The sequence below is a fragment of the Lithobates pipiens genome, unplaced genomic scaffold (assembly GCF_037356315.1).
Source record: "Lithobates pipiens isolate NorthernLeopardFrog02 unplaced genomic scaffold, aLitPip1_a1.2 Scaffold_18, whole genome shotgun sequence".
Classification (NCBI taxonomy): Eukaryota; Metazoa; Chordata; class Amphibia; order Anura; family Ranidae; genus Lithobates; species Lithobates pipiens.
Genome location: NW_027507758.1, coordinates 525,103,564 through 525,130,399, shown reverse-complemented (window position 1 = coordinate 525,130,399; position 26,836 = coordinate 525,103,564). Strand labels below are relative to the sequence as shown.

Here is a 26,836-nt window from a genome sequence, read left to right as displayed (position 1 = left end):
TAGAGGAGAAGCACTATAGCAGTACTTTCACTTTTAAGGCATGGCAATTGCAGCAGGTTTTGGTTTTACGACAATCGTAATGGTAGGCAGGGGGCCTCCAAATCCTTCCTTTAGCAGGGATCATGGTTTATGCCACATCCAGAGATGGATCCAAGTATGGCCACTGCCCCTTTTTTCTACCATTGCCTTTTGGGTTAAACACAAACCATTCCACAAATCATTGCCAGTGCTGCAGTGAGGCCTAACTGGCATGCCTGTATTTGCAATTTTTTTTTATCTACCTTGACCCTGAGATTCTTCCCAATATGGTGCCATCTTCAATGCCCATAGTGGTAAGGCAGCTTTGCTTGCAGTGCTCCTCTCATTGGTTACAATAAACATAATATGGCTAAAGTTTATGGCTATCTGACCATCACATCAATATATAATGTGTTGGGCAATCCGTTCCAAACCCATGGGCATTAAAGTGGAATTGTTGTGTTAGGGGAAAAAAAATGCCAGCGGGTAGGCTTTTATTGCAGTTGAGACTTTGTATGTCTCATCTGCAGTAAATGCTTCTTGCTTTCCTGCTAGAATGAACGTTGATCCCTGTTCATCAGAATGAACACTAGTCTGTGCATTCGCAGCTCAGTGTACATTCTCAGTATGCTTTTATTACCGGGATGAATAAACTCCTATGTGCATTCATGGGAGTTGCATCAACCTAGACCGACCAATCAAAATGCCTGAAGGACATTGAATAGCTGGAGAGTGTAAGTGTTGCTTTAATAAGGATGTAAGTAAAGGTACACAATGCAAACAAACTTTAATTAGAAGTGAGTTGAAGTGGAACAGGACACAAAGTCTCAAAAACCTGTCTACTGTCCAAGAGAGACATGGAAAATCACTCAGAGACTGCCCACAGTAAATAAATAATGACATAGATGGAACATCAGTCTGAGCACCTCTAGTCTTCTCTCTTATACTGGCTGGGAAGAGTGCTGACAGGATCTGCCTGTTTGATAACACCAGCCGTGGTCCCTGGCTTCTGAATTCTGTATATAATAACTCAATATAGAGTGGAGCATGACTGCACAGACTGGAAAAGCTCATCACAAGTAGGACTGCAAGTTCCAGCATGCTGCTAGCTAGGCTTGATATAGGCAGTTTCAATTGTTTTAAATGGCTGATTATGTATATGTGAACAAAGATGAGTTTAAAACACAGTAACTGGAGGAACGATTGCTGGAATTTTGATTCAATAGGTATATTAGAGTTAGGCTTGCCACCTGGGATTCACCCAGACAGTTTGGGTTTTGAATAATTTGTCCGGTTTTCAGTCCGTCTGACACTCTGATACATTATTCAGACCGGACTGTGGTTCCCTATGTTCAAGGGGGCTCATGCGTCCTCCATGTGACACCAGGACAGGAGGGGTGGTGGGGGTGGCATTTATTAGAACCAATCGGCTCTCCCTCTCGCTCATCACATAGCACTTTCCATTCATCACTGTGCAGTGCAGCTGAGACTGCAGAGAAAGGGATTGGGGAATCTCTGTCCTCAGTCCCTTTCCTTGTCTCAAAAGTGAGACATCAGGGGTGTCTGATATTGCACCAAAGTCCCTCAACAGGGCTGTTAAAATTGTACAAAAAAAAAATAAAATGATAATAAAAAAAAAAATAATAAAAATAAAAAACTACTGACACTGCCCTACTGACATCAACCTCTGCTCTACTGACACCATCTTCTGCCCTACTGATAAAGTCCACTGTCCTACTGAAACCGTCCACTGCTATACTAATACCAACCTTTGCCCTACTGACACCGTCCACTGCTCTACTAATACCAACCTCTGCCCTACTGACATTATCCACTGATCTACTGACATCGTCCACTGCCCTACTGACAAAGTCCACTGCCCTACTGACACCATCCACTGCTCTATTGACTGACACCATACTGCTACCAACCTCTGCTCTACTGACACTGTCCACTGCTCTACTGACTCACACCATCCACTGCCCTACTGCTACCGACCTCTGCCCTCCTGACACATCCACTGGTCTGACACATCCACTGCTCTATTGACACTGTCCACTGCTCTACTGACACCATCCACTGCTCCACTGACACCGTTCACTGCTCTACTGACATCGTCCACTGCTCTATTGACACTCTCCACTGCTCTACTGACACTGTCCACTGCCCTACAGACACCGTTCACTGCTCTACTGACACTGTCCACTGCCCTACAGACACCGTCCACTGCTCTACTGACACTTTCCACTGCTCTATTGACACCATCCACTGCTCTACTGACACCGTCCACTGCCCTACAGACACCGTTCACTGCCCTACAGACACTGTCCACTGCTCTACTGACACATCCACTGCTCTACTGACACATCCACTGCTCTACTGACACCGTCCACTGCCCTACAGACACCGTTCACTTCCCTACTGATACTGTCCACTGCTCTACTGACACATCCACTGCTCTACTGACACATCCGCTGCTCTACTGACACTGTCCACTGCCCAACAGACACCGTCCACTGCTCTACTGAAACATTCACTGCTGTACTGACACCTTCCCCTGCTCCACTGACACATCCACTGCTGTACTGACACTGTCCACTGCTCTACTGACACATCCACTGCTCTACTGACACTGTCCACTGCTCTATTGACACTGTCCACTGCTCTACTGATCGACACTGTCAACTTTTAAAGTAGGCTGTTTATATATTTACAATACATTTGTTTTATTGATCTAAGCATATATTTTTTTTTTTTTTACAAACAAAATGTTTATTAAGTTGAGAAAAAAAAAACTACAGGCACAAAGTACATAATACATACAGTACGTAAATAAAACGGAGTTACATCAAAAAATAAACCATCATTCTGAGTGGGAACAGCTGGTAGCATGAGCCAAACTAATGAAGAGGGTGCATTGTAATAACAAATAACACGGTCCAGTGGATAGGGGGTAAAGCAAAGCACTGAAACAGAGCAGCGCAGGGGGTACAGAGCAACATTACGGACAGTCTTGGGGGAGATAGGGTAAGGGGGGAGACCAAGGCGGCCAGATCCTCCAGAGGACAACTATATTGGGGATCAGGGATCAACCTCTATGTCATTACAAGTGGCTGCGTTACTTAACCATATATCCCATATCTTCCCATACTTAGCAGGGCAGCCCCTATGTGCATATATTTCCTTCTTATAAGGAAGGACACCATTGACAGTAGCTATCCATTCCTGCACACTCGGGGGTGTCCCTCTCATCCATTTCCTTGCCACCAACAACCTGGCAAGAAATAATACCTCCTGTAAAAAAGTGATATGGGGCTTGTCAAAGTCTGGATCTGGGAATATCCCCAGTAAGCACTGTTTGGGGCACATGGTCAAGGGGGATCCCATCTCATCATGTATAAATTTAATAATATGGGACCAGTAATCATGTATTACCGGGCAAGACCACAGCATGTGGAAGAAGGTACCGGGCGAGCCATTGCATCTGGGGCAGCTAGGGTCTTGTACTGGAGTAAACCGAGCAAGGCGGGATGGGGTGATGTAGGCCCTATGAACAATATACATTTGGGTCAGGCGGTCAGAGAGTTTGGTAGACACCTTTTTGCATGTAGTCAGAGCATCTTCCCACTCGATCTAAGCATATTTTAAGGGTATAAGAATGCTATTGTTTTATTGAACCAAGCCACTTTAAGCCCCACTCACTGTTAATGCAATTTGGCCATATACATTACTATTCTACTTGGGGCACCCAAAGGTGATGTTCTCATGGAGGAGTGGAAGAGGACTCCAGTGGCAACCAGTGGAGCTCTGCTGAACTCCATGCCCAAAGGGGTTAAGGCAGTGCTGGAAAATAATGGTGGCCAGACAAAATATTGACACTGTGGGCCAAATTTAGACATTTTCACTTAGGGGTGTACTCACTTTTGTTGCCAGCGGTTTAGACATTAATGGCTGTGTGTTGAGTTATTTTGAGGGGGCAGAAAATTGACACTATTATACCAGTTGTACACTCACTACTTTACAAAGTGCAATTTCTTCAGTGTTCTGACATGAAAAGATAGAACTCACATTTTTGTGAGATACTGTATATTCTATGGAGGAGGTATATATTTTATGGAGGATTTTTTTTATTCTGTGGAGGTATATATTCTAAGGAGAAGGTACATTTTCTAAGGAGGGGGTATATATTATCTAAGGAGGAGGTATATTTTTTATGGAGGAGTTTTATATTCGGTGGAGGAGGTATATATTCTATAGAGTAGGCATATATTGTATGGATTTCATACGTGAAGGAGGACTCCCATAGCCCCAGAAACACACTGACTTATCCTGTGGACCTCTACCAGTGGAGTGGCAGGGACATAGACAGCAATGAAAACCTATATAAAGCACCAAATACACTAAGCTCTAGTAATATACACAGCGTTTTTATTAAATAGATAAATAAATAAGTCCCTATATAATTAGAGATGCGCACAATGAAAACATTTTTTAAGTTTTGTATCTGTTAAGTTAATAATTTTGTTTTGTCATATTTGTTATGTTAGAATGATTCATTTTTGGAATTAATTTTGTATATTCATTATTTTCAGATATGTATTCCTCTTTTTCAGATCGATTCAAATTTCCAAATTCAAATTTTCGGAAGACAGCTATTATTCATTCTATTTTATTTTATTCTATTCTATTCCATTTTTTTTCTATTCTACTCTTTTCTATTCTATTATAATCCCAATATTTCTATTCTATTTCATTTTATTCTATTCTTTTATTTTCTAATCAAATTTTTAAAAAAAAAATTCTATTCTGTTTTATTTTTTTTATTCTATTCAGTTTTATTCTATTCTTTTATTTTATATTCTATTCTATTTCTTATATTCTATTCTATTCTTTTCTATTACATTCTATTATTTTATTTTATATTCTATTCTGTTTTATTATTTTCCATTCTCTACAGTTTTATTCTATTATTTTATTTTATATTCAATTCATTTTTTTCTATTATATTGTATTCCTTTATTTTATAATCTATTCTATTTTATATTCCATTCTATTGTTTTCTAATCTATTAATTTTCTATTTTATTCCATGCTATTCTGTTTTACTATTCTATGTCATTCTGTTCTATTCTGTTATTTTCTATTCTATTTTCTAAAGCACCCTAAGTATCATCTTATTTCACTTTTATATCTTACTGTATTTATTGCAATATGTTTCCATTTCAAATTCATTCTCAAATTCAAAATCATTTTTGAATTCAAATTTGAAATAATTTTCTAATTCAAATTTGATATCGTTTTCAAATTCGAATTTTTTTTTTCATTATAATTTATTTTTTGGATTTTTTGAAATTCATTACTGTTGTGATTCAGAAATTCAGATACATCCAAATCTCAGAATAAAGAAAATTTGTCTGAATTTTGTTTCACACCTAAATGAACCACACATTTCCATACATAATAACACTGGCAAGAAGTGGGCAGTAAATAGTGGGATACGGGCAGCAATAGATAAATGTGTGCAAGTGTACCTGATAAGAGTCTGCAGACAGAATGAACGAGCCTATAGATGTTCTACAAGATGCTCACAAGGGAGAAGATCACTACCTTGGGGGGTAACAGTGATATTGGGGACTTGGAAATATTCCACAACTCTGTGTCATTGGTGTTAGCGTGGAGTGAGCCAGTGACTGAGCTGCCTCACAAGGTCACCTCATTTTACCTTCTTCCAATGAAGGATGCGCCTATTCTTTTCCTGATTAAATATTGAAAAGTCTACTTTGATTGCACACATTTCACACAGCTTGGGGAGTTCAATTCTTGTGCTCTACTCTGTTTACAAACAGCCCGACACACAATCCACATGTGATCACAAGCGATGGGTGGACAGTTCACAGTGAACCTGGACTCGCTGTGCTGTCCCCGTGTACACATATTGTATGTTCAGGCAGTTTTTTGTAAAAATGCCCATTCCGGCGGCACACAGAAGGCCAAGGAGCACAAAGTACAGGAAAATGTCCTGTTACTTTAGTTCTTTCACTTCATATCTGAGCTGGAAAGGACTAAACTGAATAAATTTAATTAGACTAGTCTTAATTTATATATATATATATATATATATATATATATATATATCCCAACCACGACACTACCTGCCTGGAGTTTGCATGTTCTCCCTGTGCCTGTGTGGGTTTCCTCCAGGGCTGGACTGGGACAGAAATTTGGCCCTGGACTTCATCCAGACCGGCCCACTTAAATTTTGAGTGTCCCATCAGCACCCCCTTACATCAGAGTGTCCCATCAGCACCCCCTTACATTAGAGTTTCCCATTACCAGCCCCCTTAAATCAGAGTGTCCCATCAGCACCCCCCTTACATCAGAGTGTCCCATCAGCACCCCCCTTACATCAGAGTGCCCCTAAGCACCCCCTTACATCAGAGTGTCCCATAAGCACCCCCTTACATCAGAGTGTCCCAATACCAGCCCCCTTAAATAAGAGTGTCCCATCAGCACCCCTTACATCAGAGTGTCCCATGAGCACCCCCTTACATCAGAGTGTCCCATCAGCACCCCCTTACATCAGAGTGTCCCATCAGCACCCCCTTACATCAGAGTGTCCCATCAGCACCCCCTTACATCAGAGTGTCCCATCAGCACCCCCTTACATCAGAGTGTCCCATCAGCACCCCCTTACATCAGAGTGTCCCATCAGCACCCCCTTACATCAGAGTGTCCCATCAGCAGCCCCTTTACAACAGAGTGTCCCATCAGCACCCCCTTACTTTAGAGTGTCCCATCAGCAGCCCCCTTACAACAGAGTGGCCCACTGAGCCATCGGCCCACCGGGAAACTCCCGGTAGTCCCGATGGCCAGTACATGCCTGGTTTCCTCTGGGTACTCCGGTTTCCTTCCACACTCCAAAGACATGCTGGTAGGTTCATTGTCTTCTGTCTAAATTGGCCCTAGTATATGAATGTGAGTTATGGCACGTACACGCGACCGGACTTTTCGACAGCAAAGGTCCGACGGAACAAATACATCGGACAATTCAATCGTGTGTGGGCTCCATTGGACCTTTGCTGTCCAAAAATCTGACTGACTTTAGAAATAGAACATGTTTCAAATTTTTCCGCCAGAACTCCGCCAGACCCAGTTCCTATGGAGAAATCCGCTCTTCTGTATGCTAGTCCGACAAACGAAAACTGACGCTAGGGCAGCTATTGGCTACTGGCTATGAACTTCCTTATTCTAGTCCAATCATACGCCAACACGGTCGATGTAGATGTCAACAGACCTCCTGTCATGGTGTCATTACATCAGATGGCCATCCAATGCGATGGATGGATGGGGAACGATCCCCATCCATCTGTTTTTAGCAGATTGGATTGGAAGTTGGCGGGTGTAAACGGACACATGTCTCTATGTCTTATGCCGCATACACACGATCAAACAATCCAGTGGAAAAGTCAGAGGGAAATCCAGTGGAAAAGTCACCGCCCGTGTGTGGGCTCCGGCGGACTTTTTTTACCCAAAAGTCCGGCGGACTTAGAAAGTAGTTTTGCACCAAAATTTGTACAATACGGCCGTGTGTGTGCTAGTCTACCGTACTTTTGAAATGAACAGACTTTTCCCGCATGGAGAAAAGTCAGTTCATTTTGAGCACGGCTCCAGGTGGCCGGGACTAGCGAGGGAAGTGTCCTCCCCTGGCCCCGTTACCTGTTATGGACTTAAAGGGGAAGCCCTACGCCGAAAAAACAGCGTGGGGGTCCCCCCTAGGTCCATATCAGACCCTTATCCGAGCAGGCAACCCGGCCGGTCAGGAAAGGGGGTGGGGAGACGAGCGAGCGCCCCCCTCCTGAGCCGTACCAGGCCGCGTACCCTCAACATGGGGAAGGGGGGCCGCGCAGCCCCCCCAACCCAAAGCACCTTGTCCCTATGTTGATGAGGACAAGGGCTTCTTCCCGACAACCCTGGCCGTTGGTTGTCAGGGTCTGCGGGCGGGGGGCTTATCGGAATCCGGGAGCCCCTTTAATACGGGGGCCCCGAATACCGGCCCCCCACCCTATGTGAATGAGTATGGGGTACAATGTACCCCTACCCATTCACCTGTGAAAAAAATTTAAATAAAACACAACGCACAAGGGTTAAAAATAGTTTATTGCACAGCTCCGGGGGTCTTCTTCCGTCTTGGTGGGGTCTTCTCGCCGGACTCCTCCGCTATCTTCTGCTCTTTTGCTAGCTCTTTTACTAGCGGAGGAGCCCGGCTTTCTTCTTCACCGCCACCCGACTTCGGGGGTCTTGTCCCCCTCTTCGGTTCTTCTTGCCGGCCTCCGCGCCTTCTTCAAGCTCTTTTACAATCGGTGGCCCGGTCTTCTATCGCTGCTGTCGCCACTGTCTTTGCCGCCTTCTGTTCTCTTCTTCTCTTCTTGAGCTGTTGACTCGTCGCTGTCTCTGGCCACAATGACAGGGACGCGACGTGCAGCGACTTGTATAGGGACATCGCCCATTATGATGTCACAGTCCCAGAGGATGCTGGGACTTATTAAAGGGGGCTCCCGGATTCCGATAAGCCCCCCGCCCGCAGACCCCGACAACCAACGGCCAGGGTTGTCGGGAAGAGGCCCTTGTCCTCATCAACATGGGGACAAGGTGCTTTGGGGAAGGAGGGCCCCCCATGTTGAGGGCATGTGGCCTGGTATGGCTCAGGAGGGGGGGGTGCTCGCTCGTCCCCACCCCTTTTCCCGACCGGCCGGGTAGCGTGCTCGGATAAGGGTCTTCCTTCGCTAGTCCTGGCTACCTGGAGCCGTGCTCAAAATGAACAGACTTTCCTCCGTGTGTGTGGGCAAGTCCGTTCATTCCAAAAGTACGGCGGATAGTCCGCCCGAAAAGTCCCGTGTGTGGGCAGGTCCACTCGTTTGGATAGTCCGGCGGACTTTACGGCGGTTTGTCTGCCAGGCTTAGTCCGCCGGATAGTCTGATCGCGTGTACGCGGCATTAGTCTCGCCATCTGCAGAAGGCCATGTATTTCAAAGTGTTTTCCTATTGGAATGATTTATAATGGTGTTGCCAATGCTTGTCCTTTTGAAAAATGTATAAAACAAGTTTGCACCCATAATGTAAAAGTGGGGCCCTGGCAGAATATCTGGAGAAATACATTATATGGCCAAAAGTCTGTCCTGTACATCAGTGGTCATAAACCCTGTCCTCAGGGCCCACTAACAGGCCAGGTTTTATGTATTACCTTGGGGAGATGCAGCCTACAATACTGCAATCACTGAGCAGCAAATTATATTGCCTGTGATGTATTTCAGTTATCTTGCAAACCTGGCCTGTTAGTGGGCCCTGAGGACAAGGCTGATGACCACTGCTGTACATCACACCTATGTGAGCCTGTTGGATATCCCATTCTGAAAACATGGGTATACATATGCAGTTGGGTCCTTTGTCACTCTAACATCCTCCACACTTCTGGAAAGGCTTTCCACAAGATTGTAGAGTGTGTTTGAGGGAATATGTGTCCATTCAGACAAAAAAAGCATTTGTTAGGTTGGGTACTGATGTTGGACAAGAGTACCTGGCTCACAATCAGTGTTCCAATTATCCAAAAGGTGTTTGGTCGTGCTGAGGTCAGGGCTCCATGCAGGCCACTCAAGTTCCTCTACATCCAAGTCACTAATCTATGTTTTTACAGGTATGGCTTTCAACAAGGTAGCACAGTCTGCTGGAACAGAAAAGTGCACCATGGCTTACTATGTCTTTGTATGCTGTAGCATTAACAGTACCCTTTCCCTGGAAACACCTAAAATCAATAATTTGGAGTTGTGTCCATATACCCCTGGCCATATAGTAGGTGTGATGGTCAGATGTCCACAAAGTTTGGTGATATATTTTATATGCATTGTTTGAGACTAGTTGATTGATATACAACCCCAATTCCAGAAAAAATTTGGGACACTGTAAAATCGACATAAAAACAGAGTACAATGATTTGCAAATCTCATAATCCCACCATTTATTCACAATAGTAAATAGAAGACTTATCAAATGTTTAAACTGAGAAAATCTACCAGTTTAAGAAAAAAATCGTATGTAAATATGGGGCCGAATGGCAGAATATTTGGAGAAAAACATTATGTGGACAAAAGTTTGTCCTGACCATCACACCTATGTGAGCGCTGGCAGTAATCGTATTTAGAAAAATCTGACAGGCTGGGTGTACCCAAGTCAATCAATGGATCCACTTGGGTACATTCAGCCTGCCCATATATGGATTGAAATTCAGCCAGTCCCTGCTGTACTGGACAAATTTTGATCCATGTTTGGCCAGTGTTAGAGAGTCAGAGTGTCTCAGAACTAAAGATGGGCAGATGTTCACCAATCTGTGAAAAGTTGTGTCTAAAAAATTGTAGAACAATATCAGCATAACGTTCCTCAATAAAAAATTACAAAAACATAAAATACATCATCATCTACAGTACAGTACATAATATTATCAAAAGTTTCAGAGAATCTAGAGAAATCTCTGTATGCAAGGGAGAAGGCTGAAACACAATATTGGATGCCTGTGATCTTAGGGTTAGGAGGAAGGTTCAGGTACTCTTAGTGTCAAAGTAATTAATAAAGAACTTGCGTACTTTGACTAAATCCAGAGAATAGCCATTCACAGTTGGATGTTCACTCAAGTTGGATAGTCCATCTCTCACAAGGCCTAGCAGCCAACATGGTGCCTACATCAGGAACAAGTCTCTGCCACAGACGTTGTTGTAGAACATGTAGGAATAAGTCTCTGCCACAGACGTTGTTGTAGAACATGTAGGAAACTAGAATTTGTAGAACATTCATGTGGTACCAGTATCTTTCAGCCGGTTCGGCGATACCCACGAGATTGGATTCACTTAGGTCCCTCAGCCTCACCAGGCTCTTGCTAATGTAGCGCTGACATCCTTGTTTATTGATGTGATTATACATGCTTTAATGTGAGGTATATGGACATTACTGTGGTTTCGTACTAGAGCCATCTAGTGACCAAATATGGGTAACGCACCTGTTTATCATTAACTCAGAACAACCTAAAGACTTGTAGAGGAAGTGACTGTTTAGATTCAGAAGGTTGACCTTGGTATCCAAGAGTCCGTGTGACCTACCCATGAACACTCTCTTACACAGTGCATGCTGGGTAGGGAATAAAAGGGACTGGAGCAGCCATTTTAGGTCTCTTGGGACCACGTTACCTGCCTGTGCGGATCTGTGGACGGGTGTCCCGAGAGACAGCGGCCGATAGCTATTGCGGAGTGCCAGCCTGTTTGTTCTTGTGAGATGACCTGATAGAGCCTGAGAGACGGTGGCCAGATTGAGAAGGTCCAAAGACACTCAACGGAGAATTGGAGAACCACATCGATTCAGCGTAGCGATACAGAGCATCTGGCCCAGCTGACGGAAAGACAAGCTACAGTCACTGGACGCAAGTGATCGCGCGGAACTCTGATCCAGTTGGTGAGCGGGTTACGGCCCACTGTTTGTTAACTTTTGCACGCAGTTACACTCACATACAGGCCTCATTGGAATCTGCAGTTCCACGGAGGCGTAGTAGAGCCACTGACACTGAGCAGGCTTAAGGCCTATTTACTTTGGAATCTCGACGCATGTAAATAAGTTACTGGAGTTACACCAGGAGCATTTCAGCTTAATCCTCCATCAACTTTGGATTACAAATACAAAGGAGTGACTTTAGCTAGCGAAGAACAGAAGACCCCGGATTAAAGTATTTTAAGTGAGGCCTCACGTATATCCTTTAAAGCAGAGGGACTCCCAGGTTCATACAAATATATTTACATACATCTGTTATACTCTGTTATATTGAAATATATTATACTGTCGTCCTATGTTGGGATGACAGCACAATTACTGTAACCACCTGTCAAAATATTTTACAGTAAACAATATTTCTGGTTAAGTATCCAGTTCTGTGGCGTATTGTTTTCCCCACCAGGTCGAGCCAGTGGATCCTGAGGGTACAATACAGATACTTTGCATTGTTTTATATTGTACTGTATTACATTGCACCACAGCTGTGCCAAGGGGATTGAGTCAAGTTAGTGGAGTTTCTAGGTAGAGTGCAGACCCAATGGAAACCAGCAGCTCCTTCGGGGGTTAGTGCTACACTAGGAAGCCAACCCATACGTGGCCTTCTTCTGAAGAGTCCTCCCCTGGATAACTAAGAAGCTCCACAACCGGAGACGGCACCGGACCACCTCGGAATCCTTTCTTTAGTTTCCTTGCCTCGGGCTAGCCAGCCCAGAGACATAAAGTCAGGTGGATCTGCACCCCAGGCCATAGCCTTCCTGGGGGCTGGTCAGGAGGACCAGGACCATGGAGTCAGAACACACTTCTGGACCGGAACCCTGAACCACGTGACATCAGCATCTTAAGTACCCTCTCCCAGAAAGCAAAGCAAGAGTGACACTCCCACTGGGCTGGCTCAGAGAGAAAGTAACCTTAAAGCACCCAACTAGACTCTGGTTCCATGCCTGCCAGAAGAGACAGTGCCCCCTATGGCCAGGCTGAACACCCTATAGTCCAGTCAGACTGATGCTGAGGTCCAAATTTGGAATAATTATACCCAAACCAAACTGCAGTTCAGGTGTAACATTCAATTTAAAAAAACATAGCGCATGCTCTTCAGGAGACGGCGCTACAGACATCACTTCCAAAAATCACTGTCTGTGAACACAGTTCACCGTGCAATCCAAATATGCAGGGTAAAGCTCTATTATGCAAAGAAGCCATATTTGAACATGATCCAGAATAGAAATGTAACATTCTTTTTAGCAACCATGGGTGATGCGTCTCCCTGGCTAAGGAGGAGAGGGAAGTTCTAGCTTGTTATCAGCGCTCAGTTTAAAAACCTGTATCTCTGATGGTATGGGGTGCATTAGTGCACATAGAATGAGCAGCTTGCACATCTGGAAAGGTACCATAAATGCTGAAAGATATAGCCAGATTTTAGAGCAGCATATGCTCCCATCCAGACAATGGGGGTTATTTACTAAAAACTGGGGATTGCTAAATGAGGTGCAGCTGTGCATGGTAGCCAATCAGCTTCTAACTTCAGCTTGTTTAACTGTCAGCAAAACTTGGAAGCTGATTGGTTCTATGCAGAGCAGCACCAGATTTTGCATTCTCAAGTTTTAGTAAATCAACCCCAATGTCTTTTTCAGGAAAGGCCTTGCACATTTCATCAGGACAATGCTAATCCACATACTGCATCCATGACAACAGCATGGACTCATAGCAGAAGAGTCCAGGTGTTTAACTAGCCTGCCTGTTGTCCAGATTTAGATCTAAATGAATTTAGTTAGCACAGTCTATCATTAAATATTGCCCTTTTTTCCATTTAAAGATGCTGTTTTAGTGTTTTTTTATCCTTTGTTTCATCTTATTAAGAAAAATAATTATTTTATGTTTTACTATGGGTTAAATTACAATATTAGCTGCTCACATGCACAATGTTAAGATTTTTTTAAAGAACAGGTTCTCTTGTTAGAATGTATTTTACAAAATTGTCGGTCTTCTTTTGTTTATAGCGCAAAACATAAAAATCGCAGAGGCGATCAAATACCACCAAAAAGAAAGCTCTATTTGTGGGGGAAAAATGGACGTTAATTTTGTTTGGCTACAGCGTTGCATGACCGCACAATTGTCAGTTAAAATGACGCAGTGTAGTATCGCAAAAAATGGCGCGGTCATTGAGCAGCCAAATCTTCTGGGCTGAAGTGGTTAAAGAGTTAAAATGCAAGATGTTTTAGGAGATCTTGCATAGCAAATGTCAGAGAACAGGGTTTAAAAAAGCCCCTTTTGATGAAGACAGAAGATCCTTAGTTAAAGTGGTCCTGCAGCCTCATAGAACAATCAGGGTAGAATAAAAACTCCTCTTACATTGTGGTTGGTGAGACCCAGTGAAAGTATGCCCAAAAACACAGGTATTATTTTTATTGAACAAAACCTTACCACACTGAGAAAAAAAATAAAAAAAATAACCGGTATGTAAACCAGTAGAAAACAATAATAATCAGCAGCTATATATCAATCATACCTCAGAAATGGTAATATATCAGCAGAACAGCGCTGATTATAACCAAGGAATGAACAATCTGTAAATTCTTATGAAAACTTTTTTTTGTGTGCAAATAAAACATGCAAAGTTAAAAAAAAAAAGATATATATATACTTTATGTGTATATACAGTATATCTATCTATATATCTACATATATATATATATATATATATATATATATATATATATATGTACACACATTATACCTATATCTATATAAAGAGATATAGATATCTATCTATCTATCTATCTATCTAGAATAGATAGATAGATAGATAGATAGGTAGGTAGGTAGATAGATAGATAGATAGATAGATATAGATTGATATACATGTATATACATGTACATTTTTTTGTTTTTTTTCGTTTGCATGTTTTATTTGCACAAAAAAATTTCACATATGGATTTAAAGATTGTTCTTTAATTGCTTTATAATCATCACTGTTCTGTCAATATATTTATTTTTTATTGCGGCAGCAAATGCAACCTAATGTCAGTTTTTAACATTAGATCTGCTTTATGCAATATAAACAGTCGACTGAGGTCCAAAACACAATTTAGGTCCAAAAAAAAAGAAGAGTATTGAATTATGAGCCACGCCGCTAACAGTGGGAATAATAGCACCAGGTAAGTTCTGCCCTTTTACTCAGTTGTGATTAGTGTACACATATGTAAACAAGCCTGTGACAGATCCTAGTCACTTGTGTTTAGTTCTAGATCGAAGAATCGGGTGAGGGTTTAGTTCAATCAGGATCTGTGTGTATGTGTAAACTACAGGCCCTCTGACCTTGTGTACAGTAAACAAGCTATGCTTTACCCTTCAGCAAAGACATCCAGTTTCCCCAGATCATCAGACAGTCCGATCAATGCGTCCAGAGTCCCCACCTGTTCAGGAAACAAAGTAAATAGCTAGGATGAGACGTCTTTAATCTATATTCGTTATTGATTTATGTTCAAAAGTGAAAAAAAATTTGTAAATGAGGTGAATTTTCACTTTGCAAAGAATACCCAATTACCCAAGATCTATATATAAAAAGAGCATTTTTGCTTGCACATGATTGGATGGTGGAAGTCAGCAGAACTTCCCTTCATTTACTAAGCTCTGGAGCAACTGCACTTGCAAATTGCACAGTCTATTTGCCTTCAGTAAATAACTCCACTGTCTGCATTTAATATGAATGTGATATTATAATTGTCAAATATATAAGAATGATGTGATATACATTTAATTGTCACTGAAACATGAAAACTTTCTGATATTGCCGGTGTGTTCAGCTACGTTGTATATAAAATAAATATGACAGCTTGCAAAAATTTCTAAAGTTACATAACAATAAACCACAAATAATTACTGTACAGAATAGGAAAAGGTTAGAACGTCTTTCAGGTTTTTATTGCTGACTGTGCCATCACTGGGGAGATGTCTCCTCACTTCCTCTCCAAGTCAGGAGGACAGGAAATAAGCACATCTTCCCAAATAGCAAAGATAAAAAAAGGCATTCCAACCCTTCTCAAGGACCAGTGTTAACCTAGTCGACTAAATTAATACTATTTTAGTTGACTAAAATACGACTGAAACTAAATCCATTCAAATGACTAAAATACGACTAAAACTAAAATGACATTTTAGTCAAAAGACTATTGCCTTGTACACACGGTCGGACATTCCGACCACAAAATCCGTCAGATTTTTTCTGACGGATTTTGTCCTAAACTGGTGTTGCATACACGCGGTTGGACAAAGTTGTTGGAAAATCCAATCGTTCGGAGCGTGATGATGTTAGTTCGTTAAGACGGGACTACGTTGAGACTAGTAGCCAATAGCTTTGGTCTCGTAATTTGATCTGAGCATGCGTGGCACTTTGTCCGATTGGAAATCTCTACAAACAATCGGAAAAAGTCAGATCGGATTTTGTTGACTTAAAATTTGAGATCCTGCTCTCAAATTTTTTCCGTCGGAACTTCCGACAGAAAAAGTCCGATAGAGCACACATACGATCGGATTTTCCGACAATATAATCCGATCGGACCTTTTCCGTCTGAATTTCCGACCGTGTGTACAGGGCATAAGACTAAATTGAATTTATATCACAATGGCTAAATCTGTGCCTGTAGTGCATGTTCAAACCTTAATATCATAAATAATAAAGTTATTATCATAAAATTATTTGATTTTTATTCCAGGAGAATATACTGCTTGGCAGTTCTAAAGAAATAATGCATTAAAATTTAACTAAACCCATTTGATTTTAGTCGACTAAAATGTACTGGAGATTTTAGTCAACTAAAATATGACTCAAAATAAAACAAATCAGATGACTAAAATATGACTAATGCCACGTACATGCGACTGGTTTTCCCGCCGGAATGAAAACTGTCTTGCATACACACGATCACACCAAAGTCCGACCGTCAAGAATACGGTGACGTACAACACATACGACGGGACGGGACTAGAAAAAGGAAGTTCAATAGCCAGTAGCCAATAGCTTCCGTCTCGTACTTGCTTCAGAGCATGCGTCGTTTTTAGTCCGTCGGAACAGCATACAGACGAGCGGTTTTCCCGATAGGAAATTGGTTCCATCAATATTTGGAACATGTTCTATTTCTAGGTCCATCAGATGAGGCATACACACGATCGGAATGTAAGATGAAAAGCTTCCATCTGACTTTTTCTGTTGGACATTCCGCTCGTGTGTACGTGGCATAAAACTAAAATAGTATTTTAGTCAAAAGACTATAACTAAAACGAAATTGAAATTTTATGTCAAAATGAACACTGTCAAGAGCCTACTAAAGAATATAAAAAAAATACACAGAAAGGAACAGGGAGGATATCTCCACAGCAAAGACCTAACAAAGGTTCTAACAGTGGCTTATTCTATTTCAAATGAATGCTACACAAGGTTACCAATTTATACTCTTCACATAAAAAGACACAAGAAATCTAAAGTGTAAGTTCAACCAAAACTTTTTTGTTTCTTTTTTTTTTTTTTTTTCAGTTTGAGTGGGGGAAGAACTTGAACCCATGCTGGCTGGTCTTTTACTGCCATCTGTATCTCTGTTACAGAGATTTCCCCTCAATAAGTGATATGGTGAATGTAGGGGAAAATCTCCTACACCAATACAGACATAAATAAAACGTTGATAGGTTTCTAGTCATTCTCTATTCTAATCTTTATATATATATATATATATATATATATATATATATATATATATATATATATATATATATATATATATATAAAACAACACACTTTAAAGTCCAATTTAAAAATAAAACAAAAATGAGTTTTAGATTCCATTGAAATGTTCAATTTTTCCGATGTTTGCTGGTCGTTTTATTCTGTCTGTAGTCTGATGTGAGGACTATGGGAGATAAAGGTCACTTCATGTTTTCACTGCAAACTATTTAACAACAAATGTGGTTGTGTTGTGAACACCTTCTTCACTGTTGTGTAATGAACATTGTACACATTTACTGCAAAGACCTACTGTTTTCTGTAAACTTTTGTTTTTAACCTCTTCACTCCCAGAGCCCATCCCCTCTCCAGGACTGAAATGACTGATCTTCTAAAAATGCTATCTGCCTTGTAGTTAATCTGAGCCCCTTCAATACCTTAACCATCTGGAAAGTCAGAGATAAGTCACCTTTATTTGAATACTTGAACCAGGTTAGCAACTCAAAATCGAAGTTGACATTTGTATGGTTCTGCATGCTGCGTTTGCACAGGCACAGAATCCCATTCATTTGATTGGTCTACTGTGCCTGCATTTCCTGCAGGAAAAAAGTCCCTGCAACTTTTTAAAAAAAAAATGGCATCATGGAAGCTGCATGGAGCTTTGGCACCATGCGTTTCCACAAGTGGTAATCATACCGCGTTTTTCAGTGCTTGGGGTGCCATTAAGAGTTAATGTCACCCCGTGCATTTTGTTAAAGCAGCACATTTTTAGGGCAGCTGCATGCGTTAACAAATATTAACCTAGCCTTAAAGCCAATTGATCAGCAAGACAACCAGGAAACATTTTTAGATTAGAGAGGTCCACAGTGTCTCAATGTTTTTCTCATGACATGTTTTCTTTAAGCCTCCATTTCCACTTGTGCAACTTTTCCTGCGACTTGGGACTGCAAAGTCGCATGACAAGTCGTACCTCATGATTTCCAGTGAGTACTGTTCATATCTGAGCGACTTCAAAGTAGTCCCTGCACTACTTTGGTCCAACTTTGATGCGACTTGAGGTCCATAGACCTGAAGAATACACAGGCATTGCTTCACGTCACATCAAAATTGCAGCAAAATCGCACGACTTTCAGGTCGCAATAATGGAAACCTAGGCTAACTCCTAGAGTTTTTTTAAATGTTTGAGGTTGGGTTCACACTGCCATATGGAGTGGCTCACAGCAGGGGTCCAGTGCATCCCTGTTCACCTTTTCAGGTCCGATTTCGGTTAGAATTTTGGGCTGAATTTGAACCTGAAAAGGAGCCAAAGAAGCACAGGACTCCTGTGCATTTTGCTCCACAGCTATCCCGGAGCTGTATGAACCTGACTCCATTGAGAGCTGTCATAGTCTCCTGACATGCAAATTGTGTGCGGGGAAACCCGCATCCAAATTCGCAATAGTGTCAACCTAGCCTTAAACATTTTTGAATCAGAGATGTGTCGGTGCCACACCTTACAACCTTTTTGTAGTCTATCAAAATGTATTATACGGTATACTTTTTTTTTTAGGAACATGGGAATACAATTTGATAGCATATTTGGATACATATTTTGTATCTAAATTTCTTCTCCTCAAGAATTAGAAAAAAAAATCCAGCAATTCTTTTTTTCATTGCATAGCACCAGATTTTTAACTTGAAATATAATCAACAAAATCTCCTGACTACAGGGACATAGCTTAACGTGGAACTTCAACCAAAAAGGACGGTTGTGGATCCTTGGACAGGTAATTATCCTTTTATTAAAAGTCAGCAGCTACAGTATGCTGCTCACTTTTTGTTTTTCATACAACCCAAAGATTCTCTTTATGTGCAATTTTTATTTAGCACAAAAAATGAAAAAAGTAAAAAGTTTCAATTTTAATTAAAGAGTTTTATTTCTCCTTTTAACGACAACTCATGTCTGCAGGAAAAATCTGTAATCTTGTAACCCTGAGATGAATTCAGCAGGAGTCATCAGGTTTTCACAGGTTTGTGATGATAAAAATCCACCCAAAAGTAGTCCTTTGTTTAGTAGAGTTTATTTGATGCATACTAAATGGATGCTACAGGACACCACTCTTACCGACACATTGGTCTTCACCTAGCAGAAAAGGTTTTCCCCGCTCTAGGATATTATGATTTGTGTACTCACCTTCAGATCGGGTATTACAAATTTTGAATTGCTGGACAGGTTGGCTTTGGATGTCACGGTATTCATTCTCTCCAGGGCCGTCAGATTGGTTTTATCTCCAGGAACAGAAATTAACCAGAACTCCATCTTCCAGTTTAATATCAATCTCCAAATAGCTGGAAACAAAAATTGTACTGTGAAGCATCCTCTAAATTTGCTTTTAGAAAAAAAAGATAGTTAGGAACTAGCCTGACTTGTACACGTGTACACGTGTTACAAAGGGTCAAATATTGTATTTATTACTTTACAACTGTTATAGGTCAAACATGAACTAAAAAAACAAAAAATCAGTTCATTGAAAACTGATGTTTTAGGCTTGGTTCACACTGAAGCACAAAGCGGCTCACAGCAGGGGTTTGCTGCGTCCCTGTTTACCATTTCAGGTCCGATTTAAGCCCAAATGTTTGCCTGAATTCGGACCTGAAATGGACCAGAAGACGCATCAAGACTCTCCAGAGATGTGTGAACCTGCTCCATTGAGAGCCGGTCACGGTCTCTGATGGGCGAATTGGATGCGATGAGATCCGCATCCAATTCATAATAGTGAGAACCCAGCCTTAGACATAGACCCTTGTGAGCTAAATGACCCTGTGCTTGGATGATTCTTGAGGATTCCAGTGGTTAGATCTTCTTCATCTATAGGTGGCCATACACTATACAACCTCCTTACCAAAATTATATAATCGGAGACACAACTAATCAATCAATCCAGTCATCCGCATCCAAATCATAATAGTGAGAACCCAACCTTAGACATAGACACTTGTGAGCTAAATGACCCTGTGCTTGGATGATTCTTGAGGATTTCAGTGGTGAGATCTTCTTCATCTATAGGTGGCCATACACTATACAACCTCCTTACCAAAATTATATAATCAGAGACACAACTAATCAATCAATCCAGTCTGTATCAAATCATGGAATGTCTAATGTACAGGAGGATTTCTAAACTAGAGTTCCTCCAGAGGTTGTTAGTGGTTTCTTCAGCAATGAGCAATTTCTGCCTCTTAGGTTCTGACATCATTGATCTTTTTAACTATCTGTACATTTGACCACAAATGTAAAGAGCATTCTTCTTGACCATCACACTGATGTATCATGAGTTGTAGATATAGTCATTTTAAGCAGAGATCGGAAAGTTATTTCAAGGGTTCCTCTGTGGTGAAAAGGTTGCGAAAGGATTATGCTATTGATCTGACAAAATCAATCAAATTCTTTCTGTAACCAGTTTGAAGTGGACCTAAAGTAAGAAACAAACGTAAGGTCCAGTGGTCCTTCTCATTGCTCCTGTCCAAAATATATAAGTAGGGTCAATTAAATACTCACTGGTTTGCTGGAGGGGGCTCCTTTCAGGTTTAAATGGCCACCACTTTTCTGACATCTCCTTTTCTTTGCCATGGCAGGGGGCAAGCTCTAGCATATGGCAGAGGCAATGATTGGCTAGTTCCAGCATACAAGTAATTTAGTGATCAGTTTTTTACCTAAGTTTGCTTTAGGTGATTTCCGTATAATATACATTCTAGTCTATAGATGTTTTAGAATAGTGTACATTATATTTATTCATGTATGCAGCTTTATGAAGTGCACTGGCCATTCACATTATCCTTCCATAGAGCTGAAAGTCTAATGTATCTGCCATTGTCACACATTCTCACATACTCTACAGCAGACTTTCTTCTCAACCTTTTTGACTTAGGAGAACCCTTGAAATAACTTTCAGGTCTTGAGGGACATCTATTAACAATTGTTATATCTACAGCTCACACTTATAAGACAGTGAAAGTTATAATGATGCATAGGAATATATAGTATGACACAAATATTTTCAGTAATAATCATCAAAAAAGAATGATAGCCAGAAATGCAGACAGTGAAAAATTGTACTGTGCCTTGACATTGGTGGCAAAGTTCCTCTTTTACTTGGTGGTCATTGCTAAGAATGTCCCTTACCTTGGTGGTTAGTGGGAAAATGCTCCTTTTACAGGCAGATAGATAACTGCAGCAGCCTTTACTTCCTTGAGAGACTAGATTAAAGAAGATGCTCCAGTGGTCTCATGTCACTGACTCTGATGAAATACATTGGTGGCAGAACTATGAAGGCATTGTCAGGCTGGAGATTAGCCTGCCACATCTCAAAGAACCCCTAGCATCTTCTATAGCAGGGGTCTCCAAACTGGAGCCTGAGGGCTGGATGTGGCCCTTTGTTACCTTTACCCGGCCATTGGTTCACTATTCCTTACACTGCTGTCAATGATGGGCACTATTCCTTTCACTGACACCAACAATGGGGCACTATTTCTTCCACTGATACCAATGATAGGGCACTGCTTCTCCTTCTACTTACCACCAACCCTGAGACCATGTTTATTCTCACTGATGCTGGCCCAGGACATTTCTACCCCCACTGGTCACAATCTGGAGCCCCTAAAGTCTGAAGTTTGTTTGTAATGTTTGGAGATCCCTGTTCTAGAGCAACCTTTCTCAACCTTTTTAACATGGAGGAACCTTTGAAACAACATTCTAGAGAACTAATGATTACTATATCTACAGCTCACAGCTCATAAGTGTGATGGTCACTCCTTACATTTTTGTTTATTAGAAAGATTGCCCCCATGTACAGATAGCTATAGAGATCATTGGTGTCAGTGGTTTCTGTCTGAAAGTCAAAAGTTGCTTATCATTCAAGGAACCCCTAGCGAGCTCAGAAGGAACCCTAAGGTTCTAGAAAATCCTGGTTGGGAAATACTGCCCTAGTGGAACCCTAAGGTTCTGTGGAACCCTGGGTGAAAATGGTCACTGTAGAGTTTGTTTGATGAGAAGCCAATTAAGCTGTAGAAGATTTAGGATTATTGAAGAAATGTAGAACATATCTATTCAATGCAGATAGGGGTGGGAATTAAGCAGGGAATCCCAGTGCTGAAAGACAAGGAGAAGAAAACTGCTTTTCCTTTTACTCATAGCACTTTATAGTCATATATTAATATTATAATAACCTGCAGAGTTAGCTGACAAGTTCATTTGTTGCCAGCGTACAATGTAGCTGTCACAGATCAGGTGTCTAGTACCTGTGATATTAGCAAGGTGTGGGATTACTGACATCTTCAGACTGCTGGGGTGTCAGAGAGCTGGGTTATGTGACACTTACACTAGGGGAAACTTTTAATCTATTAATGCAGGTTTGCAAAACCTAAAGTTCAAAAGTTTCAGAGGAACTGCAAATGTCAGCATGCCATCTCAGGTAGAGATCTTCAGGCTCACAGCCTGTGAATCCAGTTCATGTGAAGCCCACTTTATTGCACTAAGCCAGTGTTACAGCATTGCACCATCCTATAACAATTCCATGTTCTCTGTGATAAAGTTGGCATTAAGATGATTGAATGCTATGCAGCTCTCTTATCCTACAAACTTACAAATAAAAATATTTTCTTACCTGAATGCACTGCCTGGTCACAGTGCCAGCCCTATGATCTGCCAGTCCCAGGGGCAGGGAAAGCAGTGCAGTCTGCTCTTCTCCTTCAAACAAGTATGTGGCTTGTAGCTTAGGTGCTCTTTATCTGTAGATCAGGAAGGTGGCACCTTTGTGACGTGTGATCCAGCCCAGGGCTATCCCTTCCACTCATCCTAGACACTGCTCTGCTCTGGTGATGTATCATTGTCTTGCTGTCATGATATGATAGTTAAAGGTTTCCATAGGCATTCAATAATTAGGCAACTACAAATCATATAAATCCAATAAAACCAGTGTAAAATCAATCAATAAACAAATATTTAAACAATTCTTATTTATGCATATAACATATCATAATTCATACATCTGTGCAAATATGTAAAAAAAAAATAATGCAAATTTACTAAAATGTACTGTTTGTGTAAAAGCAATCATTTAGTGCAAAAAAAGTGCTACAAGTGGAATCCAAGTCCTAATATGGCTGATTGGTGTACATGCAGCTGCCGGGCGAGGATTGGGTCACAAGCACTTACAGCTTCCATCCAGGTTCAGCCGGACTAGGGGTGCACAGTAAACCTTGGCTAGTCTCTACTGGAAAACTCAACAGCTATTCATTGAACTGTGCAGGGAGACAACTGTAAATGCTACAGTACATATTTTTTAACAATGGGATGACATAGCTCTACTTCAATTTGTATTAAATCAAGCATAAGTAATAGTAGATCTAAAGGAGATTGCACAATCACTTTGTATAATTTACGTTGAGCTTAAAGCAGACCTTCAGTCATTTTTTCATCTTTCCATCTATTAAATCTTCTGCCCTTTTTGTTTTAACTTTGGATAGTAAAACATTTCTTTTATATCAGTAAATACCTTATACAGCCCTCTTCCTGTTTCTTGTCTTGTAAAAAGCCTAGGTTTATGACATCATGCACAGCGCTCTCTCACCAGAGTTTGCCAGGAAGGGGGGAGGGGGAGTCATAAGAGGACCAATGAGAGCTGCAGGGCTTCAGAGCTGGAGGTGTGACTCTGTGTGTCTGTGTAAATCCGGAAAGTGAACAGGCAGCAGCTTCAGTTGCCCACAGTTAAAATGGATGCAGCAAGACTCAGTGGAGGGAGATTTCTGCAGCATATTTGGCAAGTATATAATCACACTATATATAAATGTAGCACCTTGATGTTTAGGCAGGGTTGCTCTTAGATTTACCTCCCAGGTATAGTTGCCTTGACTACTTGATAGGAGATCAATTGATTCCACCCTAATTCTGGAATTGCTGCACTTCTCTCTTCTGTCACTAGATGGCCGGGTATCTGGTGACATTAGATAAGACAAAGGCATTGCAAGGACAGATTAGAAATAGATAGGGTATTTCAGCCAATAGAAAAGAAATGCTAGAGCTTGCCCTCTGCCATGCCCCCTGCCATGGCAAAGAAAGGGAGATGTCAGAGAAGTGGTGGCCATTTAAACCTAGATGGAGCCCCCTCCAGCAATAGGCAAAGAAATCTTGTTGGGACCCCTGGCCTGCTGGGAGAGCCTATTTATTTGGGTGAGGTCAGGTAATTGGGGTTTTGTGCCACCTGGACGACTGTCTGGGTGGACATGTGTTGTGCTGCCCCGGGCTGCTAGGACAGACTCTGAGGCCTATCCCGGGGACATTTGGCTGCTAGGCCGCCTGAGGCCCTATCTAGAAGCAAGAAAGCAGCGTAGGGTTGGGACTGCGGCTTGTAGTCCAACCATAAGTAACGGTTCTACCGGCCGGAGAACCTGTCATGGTTGGGGGTGGAGGGGAAGCTGTCGCCACTAAGAGACCAAACACCTTATTACCAGGGATTACATTGAGTAGATGAAGCAAGTGCTAGAGCAGAATTCTCACCAACTGGGAACGGTGAAGAATTGGGAAACTTCAGCAGATGTCAAGCCAGGGACCCAGCCAGGGGAGGTGACGCTTACAGAGCAGCCTTGTGTGTTAAGCTAGGAACCGAGCAGGCCAGTGGGCTGATGTTTGAGGAAGATACTCAAGGAAAAGGTTGGAAGAGCTTGGGAGATCCAGTGGCAGTGGATCAGCAAGTCTAGTGAGAGAGATTGGGAGCTTAGTGGAGTGAAGATCTACAAGAAGTGATTGTAGAGGAAGTACAGAAGTTCCTTACAACTTGTGTTAGAAACTGTTATAAGACCAGGCATGTACTGGCCATCGAGACTACCGGGAGTTTCCTGGTGGGCCGATGGCTCAGTGGGCCATTCTGATGTAAGGGGGCTGGTGATGGGACACTCTGATGTAAGGGGGCTGCTGATGGGACACTCTGATGTAAGGGGGTGCTGAAGGGACACTCTGATGTAAGGGGGTGCTGATGGGACACTCTGATGTAAGGGGGCTGGTAATGGGACACTCTGCGGTAAGGGGGCTGGTGATGGGACACTCAAAATGTAAGTGGGCCGGTCTGGATGAAGTCCAGGGCCAAATTTCTGTCCCAGTCCAGCCCTGTATAAGACTGTGCTATAGGAGACAGCGATCCTACACATGCAGATGTGGTGTCTTGCTGGGTGCCTTTCCCTGCATGGCTGTCTACCTATAGAAGTCTCTGAGTCTGCTAAGGGGCAAAGGTGTTATCCTCGCAGCAGTCGCCCATAGCAACCGGCCACAGCTTCATCGGGATTTCGTCTGGCTCCGTGGAAAAGTGTCAAGTAGCATCTTTACTTATTATAGACTGTGTTATTATGCATTCTGACAATGTGTGGAAGAACCAACAAGTCTCATTGCTCAAAGGAAAGTATCAGCCTAGTCTTTTGACACATCCCATCAGCGATGTGAGGATTAAAGCAAACTCCATTACAGTTTTGGCACACTGCAGAAGTAAACAGGTGGGCGCTAAAGTTCCCAGAAAGTATCTGCGCCGATCTGTTGTCAGGCGGAGGAGCTCCCGCTCTGCAGAGGAGGACGCATTGCTGTTTGTGTCCCCATCTTGGGTCCGCATGCTGAAACCTCGTGGCCTCAAGGGAAAAATGGCATATCTGGGAACTCTTAGGGAATTCCTAGGTTTGAGATTCCCCATCCGATATCAGCCGTCCACTCTGAGCTTTCTACAGCCACTGCTAGTCCGGAGCAAGTGGTACCAGCACCTTGCCTTCCTCCCCCGTAAATTCAAGTGTTTGTCTCAACTGCCACCCTTGGTGTCACCACTATCGAGGATTGTAGCCCTCCATTTCTCACTCATCTCACTCAGTATGTCCATTCATCTTGGCCAAAGAAGAGTGGCCAATTCTGTATTCAGCCCCGATGGTTTTCAAAGTTGGCAAGCCAAGAGGGAGCAGAAAATGCAAGGGGTGAGTAGAGTGACTGTTGCATACATTTGCTGGGATATACCAGATTGCAAAATTTTGCACTGTTTATTCCCCCCATGTTAGGGGAAGGGAGGTCTTGCTGCAGTCGGCAGAAGTTACCAACACAGTGTTGCCAGAAGTGTTCATGAATAGGACTGCCAAATTAACTCAGATAATGTTAACACGAGAGAGACATTTAACCTTACATCACCATGGTGAATGTTACAAGAGAAACCCTGAGGTCACCGGATCCCAAGTATTACCGGTTAAAGCTTGATAGAAGTGTATCTGTTCACTACCCCTTTGGATTACAAATGTGCGCTGTGTGAAGTTAAGGACGCTATGCTGGAAGTCACTTCATTTCTGCACAGAAGTTGTTGCTAGTGGAGAACATTCCTGCTGGCTGTACTGCTGAGCTTTTGCTGGACTGAATGCTGTGGCAGATACAGGGAGTGCCCACTTGAGTCATACTGGCCGGTGTGTTGCCAGTATGCCTCCCTCTGAAAACTAATCTGCTGATGTGACGTTCAGCAAGTTTAT

The 26,836-nt window shown here is 42.1% G+C and overlaps 1 protein-coding gene across 1 annotated transcript in view; it reads right to left on the bottom strand.

Annotated features, from left to right (window-relative positions):
- Positions 1-23,077, bottom strand: part of ATP6V1C2 (ATPase H+ transporting V1 subunit C2) — a 68,145-nt gene extending 45,068 nt beyond the window's left edge. The window contains exons 1-3 of the mRNA XM_077488784.1: positions 22,960-23,077; positions 19,491-19,645; positions 14,950-15,017 (exon numbers count right to left, since the gene is read on the bottom strand). Of these exons, the coding sequence (XP_077344910.1) occupies positions 14,950-15,017; positions 19,491-19,616 (194 nt within the window). The 5' untranslated portion in view covers positions 19,617-19,645; positions 22,960-23,077. The remainder of the gene's footprint in view (positions 1-14,949; positions 15,018-19,490; positions 19,646-22,959) is intronic.
- Between the last annotated feature and the right edge of the window lie 3,759 nt (positions 23,078-26,836).